This window comes from Indicator indicator, chromosome 6, assembly GCF_027791375.1.
Source record: "Indicator indicator isolate 239-I01 chromosome 6, UM_Iind_1.1, whole genome shotgun sequence".
In the NCBI taxonomy this organism is placed as follows: domain Eukaryota; kingdom Metazoa; phylum Chordata; class Aves; order Piciformes; family Indicatoridae; genus Indicator; species Indicator indicator.
The window spans coordinates 44,421,704-44,428,940 of record NC_072015.1 but is presented as its reverse complement, the minus strand read 5'-3'; the positions used below and the strand labels follow the sequence as shown (position 1 = coordinate 44,428,940).

The following is a 7,237-nucleotide window of genomic DNA, read 5'->3' as shown; positions in this document are numbered from 1 at the left end:
AATCACGGCTCTCATAAAATATCAAGATCTAGTTCCTGCTGATCTCAGGGCAGTGATGGAGCTCGTTTTAACCCCCACAACTTTCATGTTATGGGTAACCAAATGGCAAGACTTGTTAGAGATAAAACAGGTAGAGAACTTGAATCTCCCTGGTGTTCCTTTCACTATTATTTGTTATAATCAAGACAGGGAAGTGGCTGCTTTGATTACTCAGATTTCTAAAAATAATTCAGTGTTAATTCTGGAATGGGTATTCCATAGCAGTACGTTGAAGGCCACTATAACTACAAGGCCAGACGCAGTCGGAAATTTACTGTTAAAAGCAAGAAATAGATTAAGGACAATTGCGGCGACGGACCCAGCTCAAATTATTTTGCCATTGAAAAATACCAATCTTGCAGATTCATGGATGGAGCAATCTGATGCTTTTGCGACGGCTGTCCATGGAATTAGACTGGATAATCATTACCCGAAACACCCTTTGTCTAAAACAAATTTGATAATAAAACAGGACTCCTTGCAAGTAGAATCTCCCCTTTCAGAGGGGGTCACTATTTTTACGGATGCCAGTAGTATGACAGGGAAATATGGATATGTTCATCAAATCAACGGGCTATGGAATACCCGAGTAGAAAAGACAAAAGGGTCAGCTCAGATTTTGGAATTAAAAGCAGTTCTTATGGTATTTCAGGATTTCCGGAGGACACCCTTGAATATTATAATTGACTCAAAATATGTGGTTGAAGTAGTAAAGCGTTTAAATAATGCAATCTTAGGCGGTATAACTAATCCTGTCCTTGAGATGTGTATCTTGGAGCTACAGTCTGAAATTATTGCACGTCAACATCCATGGTGGGTCATGCATATCAGAAGCCATTCTAATTTGCCAGGGTTACTAGCTGAAGGGAATTCATTCATAGACAGCAAAATAGTAAGTAAAGTATCCACAGAAGATGTTTTGGCACAAGCACTTCAGTCCCATAAATTTTTTCATCAATCGGCACGGTCATTGATGAAGTCCTTTGGGATTTCTAAAACAGATGCTTGTTCAATAATTGCTAGTTGCCCTGATTGTGCCCGATTAACTCCCATTTTGGCTGAAGGGACTAATCCGCGGGGCCTAGAACCTCGCCAGGTCTGGCAAACGGATGTCACCGAATTTCCTCCGTTCGGTGCCCTTAAATACATCCATGTCATGATAGATACATGTTCTAAAGCAATTTGGGCAACTTCACATAAGTCAACCAACAGTTTGGCTTGTATTCAGCATTGGACAACAGCCATTGCAGTGTTAGGGCGACCAGACACTATTAAGACCGACAATGCTCCAGCTTACCTGAGTAACAAAGTTCATGAGTTTTTTCAGAACTGGAAAATTACACACTTGACAGGTATACCCTATAATTCAGGAGGGCAAGCCATTGTTGAACGAGCGCACCAGGATCTAAAACGGCTTTTGACAATATATAAAAAAGAGGGGGAAAGGAGTCCGTACCTCACTATAGCAAAGGCATGCTATGTGTTAAATTGGTTAAATCCACGGACAGAACAAAATTTAGTTCCTATGTTCTCTCACCTGCTTAATAGAAATTACTTTTCTCAGCAAGAGGTATTAGTACAAATCTTTGAACCCTTGGCCCAGCGATGGAACGGACCAGTCCGCTTACTGACTTGGAGAAGAGGTTATGCTTGTGTGTCTATAGGAGAGTCAACAAGATGGATTCCAGCCAAGTGGGTTCGACCGTGGATACGGCCTGCATCTGATCCAGGTCAAACAGACTCGGACGACAATACGAAAGATTGAAAATAAAGTCTTTGCTTTTGGCCCAAGGACATGGTCGTCAAGAAATCGAGGGAATGCGTTGTTTTAATCTTTCAGCCCACAGCGTATCTATTCAAAAAGATATTTGGATGCTCAAGGAAAATACAAAAAAAAAAAAAAAAAGGTTAAGCAGCAAGGGGTTCGTTAGACAATTGGTTTAATAGTTTGTTTTCAAATTGGGGTCTACCAGGCTGTGTTGCTGGTGTCCTTGAAATGCTGATACTTACAATTTTTGCTTTGCTAATTATATGCTTTTTGTTGTCATGTTTAATCCAATGCATGCTAAGTAGTGTAACTAAGAGTGTGAATTTGTTATTTAAGAAAAAGGGGGGAGATGTTGGGTGTTGGGGCATTCGCAACATTGTACGATGTAGGTGGGGAAGCAGGTGTAAACAGTGTGGCTATGCTAACCAATCAGCTTTCTGGAAAGGACGCATGCGCACGGCGTGGAGGTGGAGTGGAAAAGTTTGGTCTATATAAGCAACTACCGACGGTTCAGTAAAGGGGGATTTGAACTTGCATCACATTGATGTGTCGTTCTCCCTGCTCGCCTGTATGACCCACGGCACAGGGTATTCACCCACCCAAGCCATGAGCAGCCAGATCCTCCAGGAGGATGCTATAGGAGACAGTGTCAAGAGCTTTCCTACAATCCAGGTAAACAACATTCACAGCCTTTCCTTCATCCAAAACAGGTCACCTTGTGGTAGAAGATCAGGTTAGTCAAGCAGGACCTGTCCTTTACTTGCCAACATCTTCCCTGTTCTGAGGATGTGATATCTGGGTGTAGTTACCAGCATGATCATCGCCCTTGCTCTTCTGGCCATACTCCTGGTCACACAGCCCAGGACACTGCTGGCCTCCCTTGCTGCCAGGCCACATCAGCCTCCTGGCCAGCCCCTGCCAACCAAGACCTTTCCCACAGGGTTCCTGCCAGCCAGTGCCAGGAGGAGTCCCCTGCAGGGGCAGAGCCTGGCCCCTGCCTTTGCTGGCTGGCCTGAGGTTCCTGCCAGTCCCTGCTCTGCTCCTCCTGGAGCCCTTGCCCTGAAGGCAGGAGTTCATCAAGTGCCTCAGCCCCACCATGTCTCTGCTGTTATTAAGTCTTCCTCCCCACTCAGCAGCAGGCTGGGCTTTTACCTGTCCAGCCTTGGTCTCTAATCAGCAACTGAAATACTTTTTACTCTTGCCCTACCTTGCAACACCCAGCTCCAGGCCAGCTTTCCCTTCCTAAGATCAGCACAGCTCAGATCTGGAGAACATAGACACCAACATGCTACAGACTTATGTCTGTGCCCCCAGCTGCTGCCCCAAAGAACACAAGACCTGATGCCACCAGTGGCTGCCACTTGAACCTCCTTCTGTACCAAGACCAGAGAGCTCCCTCCCCACACAAAGGGTTGAAAATGGAGGTGTTCAGGAAAGAGGAGAAGCAGCTGTGATCAGCTACAGGGCACAGCAGGAGAGTGATCTCTTTATGCAGAACCAGCTTCTTTATTCTCTTTTCTCTCTCTTTTCCCATGCTTCTTCTTCCATAAACCACCAGGACCCCACTCCTCCCCTTCCTTTCATCTTTTCCTAGACACACTTTCAACCTTCCCATCATTAATCTCAGACCCTTAAGACAGAATCTCCCCATCCTCCATTGGCAAGGCCACCATGGGAGCCTCTTCCACTGACAGACTTGGAGAAACATTCACAAGAGTTGAAAATGTCTTTGAATTGATTTTTTTTCTTTATTTTATTTAATATTTTTATTATTATTATTTCTTCAAACCCTTGGCAATTCATGGCCACGAAATAGTAATTATTGCTTTATTGTGAGGGTGTTGGGGACTAGGTCAGAAGAAACAACCCTCACGGTCTATATAACTCTCTGCAGTGCCATGGAGAGTCAGTCTGGGATATGGGAATCAAGGACTCCTGGAATGGTTTGGCAGGGATGCACAAGAGAGTCTGGTTCAAGGCCCTGGCCATGGCAGGGACAACTGCCACTAGATCTGGCTGCAGAAACTTCCTCAACTTGGACACTTCCAGGGATGACATATTCCGTTCTCTGGGCAACCTGCTCCAGTGTCCTGCCACCCTCATCTTAAAATATTTCTTCTGTATATCCAATCTCAATCTCCCCTCCTTCAGTTCAAACCACTGTCCCTTCCTCTGCAAACATCTTCTCCCAGAGGCTGGGGGTCAGGGTTTGACCCTTTGCATTAATGAAAAACTTCCAGGTTTGATCAGCATCAGAGACACCTTCCTCTGCTTGCCTCACCTATCAGCACTGCCTCCAGTTCTCTACTCCAACTACAGCCTGGAGACACTTTCCCAGTAGTCTCCTCACTGGGACCCAGCAGCACTACAAGAAACTTCAGAGTCTGAATCTAACTTTGACTTCTTGAGAGCTTTCATCATCTTCGTCCCCGCCTCTGATGTTTACATGGCACCAAAGCCACCAGAGGGATCATTACATGCCTTGGGTTGGTCCTCTGCTGCTCAGCTGGGCTGAGCTCCGTGGCTGGAGGGAGCTGCTGGCAAGCAGGCAGCAGAGAAAAGAGAGAGCTCTGACCAGGAGCAGCTCCTCTGTACTGCACAGCAGGGCTGAGGGCACTGCCAGGGGATCTCAGGAAGATGAGGAAGGCAGAGAGACCTTCAGTGTGTCCAGGAGGATGACTGAGAAAACAGAGGAGGAGAAGTCACTGCAGTGACTGACACGGTGAGTCTGTGGGTGCAGGGCAGGGCAGGGCAGGGCAGGGCAGGGTCCTTGTGCTGTGCAGAGGGATCTGAGTTGGGCAGAGTTGCTCACAGTTCTAGCTCCCCCCTGGGCATTTCTGAGGAGGCTTTCCAGAAGAACATCAAGGCACCTTTTGCTCTCCTCCCCAGCTCAAGAAGTGCCCTCATAGCTATGGGCTCCAGGGCATCAGTCACCTCCTTGGCAGCTGACATTCAGCTGAAGGCTCCTGGAGTGTGCACACAAAAGGATGACAAAAGCTCTACAGTGCCATCCTGGGAACTGCAGAGAGAAGAAGAGCTGGGCAAGGAGAAGGCGTCAGCCCAAGCCCCTCTGCCTTTCTCTCTTCCCTTCATTGTCTCTGCAGCAGTGCAGTGCTCTTCCCTCATTCTCCATCCATCCACAGGACTCTTGCTCTGGAGCATTGCTGTTGCCATGTGGTCAATTTCTGTTGTGACACTGACTCTGCAAGTGCTGCCCCAGAGCTGACTGCATGGAAACTAAGTGTCCAAGCTGCCTGGAAGGTGTGCTGAAGATGGCAGAGGTTGGGGGTGGTGGGGAATGAGCTGATCCATTGGTGCTGCAGCTCAGGGAGGAGGTGATATGTGAGCACTGCAATCTTGGTTTGCAGAGAGAAGTGTTCCCTAACTTGTCCCTGCCTTTTCCTCCTTGCACAGGTCTCCATGGGCAGAGGCAGCAGATGGCCAACAGCAGCTCCATCCCCCACTTCCTCCTGCTGCCATTGCCAGGCACAAGGCAGCTGCAGCTCTTGCACTTCTGCCTCTTCCTGGCCATCTACCTGGCTGCCCTGCTGGGCAATGGCCTCATCATCAGCACCATAGCCTCTGACCACCACCTCCACACCCCCATGTACTTCTTCCTCCTCAACCTCGCCCTCCTTGACCTGGGTACCATCTCCACCACTGTTCCCAAATCCATGGACAGTTCCCTCAGGAACACCAGGGACATCTCCTATGCAGGATGTGCTGCTCAGGTCTTCTTTTTTGTCTTATTGATTGTTGCAGAGTATTTTCTCCTCACCATCATGTCCTACGATCGCTACGTTGCCATCTGCAGACCCCTGCACTATGAGACCCTCCTGGGCAGCACAGTTTGTGTCCACCTGGCAGCAGCTGCCTGGGCCTGTGGGGCTCTCACTGCTCTGCTGCACACAGCCAATACATTTTCCCTGCCCCTCTGCCAGGGCAATGCTGTGGACCAGTTCTTCTGTGAAATCCCCCAGATCCTCAAGCTCTCCTGCTCCACATCCTACCTCAGGGAACTTGGACTTGTTGTGTTCAGTCTCTCTTTAGGTTTTGTCTGTTTTGTGTTCATTGTGGTGTCCTATGTGCAGATCTTCAGGGCAGTGCTGAGGATCCCCTCTCAGCAGGGACGCCACAAAGCCTTTGCCACCTGCCTGCCTCACCTGGCTGTGGTCTCCCTGTTTCTCAGCACCATAATGTTTGCCCACCTGAAGCCCTCCTCCATCTCCTCCCCATCCCTGGATCTCGTTTTGTCAGTTCTGTACTCAGTGGTGCCTCCAGCAGTGAACCCTCTCATCTACAGCCTGAGGAACCAGGAGCTGAAGGCTGCCCTGAGCAAACTGCTCCCTGGCTGCTTTCAGAAGCAATAAACTGTTTGTCTTCTCCTGCAGAGCAGTTCTGATGTCACTCAATGCAGGCCCAATGTGGCCTTCTCTATGTTTTCCTGTTTGCTTTGGATTTTTACTCTTTGCAACATTGTCATCCCCTTTCTAATTCACTCTCTGCTTTTCTTTTCTGACCAAGAGTTTATGTTGGAGGAGCTGTGCTCCTTCTTTGGTTAAACAAAATAAAGCACTTTTCCATAACATTTTTTTTTCCCTGAGATCCTTCCTCCAGGATTTTTCTGGAGCTTCAAGGAGAATTCCTGTGTGCAAAGTTGGCAGAGAAAGAGTCCCAGCACAGCAGCACTGCCACAAAGATCCAGAACTCCCTGGACCCCCTGTCCATCTCCCAATACAGACTGGCCCCTTCCAGTACCAATTGGATCTCCTGAACCCCTCCTAGCACAAACTGTTCCTCACCCCAGTACAAACTGATCCTCTGACTCTCTCCCATACCAACTCCATCTGTCCCAGTACAAATTTCATACCCTGACCCCTCCCAGCACAGAAGGGTCTCATCCCAGTACAAACTGCAGACCCTGATCCCATCCCACTACTGACTGGGTCCCATCTCAGTCCAGAGTCCCTTCAAGCCCTTGGCCTTGTCCCAGTATGAACTGATGCTCCTGATCCCATCCCAGTACAGTCTGAGACCCATTCCAGAACAAGCTGGAAGCCTTGGATAGGTCTCAGTATCAAATGAGCCTCTCCAAGTGCAAAGCCAATAGCATGAGCACCCTGGCAGTACAGACAGGCTAAAAACTACCCCCCCTGAACAGCTCCCAGTACAGCTGTGGCCTCCTCCCACAGCCAACTGCATCATCTTGCCCTCTCCCACTGCAGTCTGGGTCCCATCCCACTGCAAGCTGCACATCCCTTCTAAGCCTGACTGCAGCCATTCCAGTACAAGCTGGACACCCACTTGCTCTGCCAGTGCAGGCTGGGCCCTGTCCCAGTCCAAACCAGGTCCCTTTTACCCCTCCAAGTACCTAGGAGGCCTCATCCCACTAGACACTGGATCCTCTTCCCCCTCCCAGTATTCATTGGA

General features: G+C 48.7%; 1 protein-coding gene across 1 annotated transcript; it reads left to right on the top strand.

Annotated features, from left to right (window-relative positions):
* The first annotated feature begins 5,238 nt into the window (after window positions 1–5,238).
* LOC128967564 (olfactory receptor 14J1-like) lies at window positions 5,239–6,208 on the top strand. Its single transcript, XM_054381727.1, has one exon. It carries the CDS (start codon window positions 5,245–5,247, stop codon window positions 6,175–6,177), a length of 933 nt encoding a protein of 310 aa, XP_054237702.1. The 5' UTR covers window positions 5,239–5,244; the 3' UTR covers window positions 6,178–6,208.
* The last annotated feature ends 1,029 nt before the right edge of the window (window positions 6,209–7,237 follow it).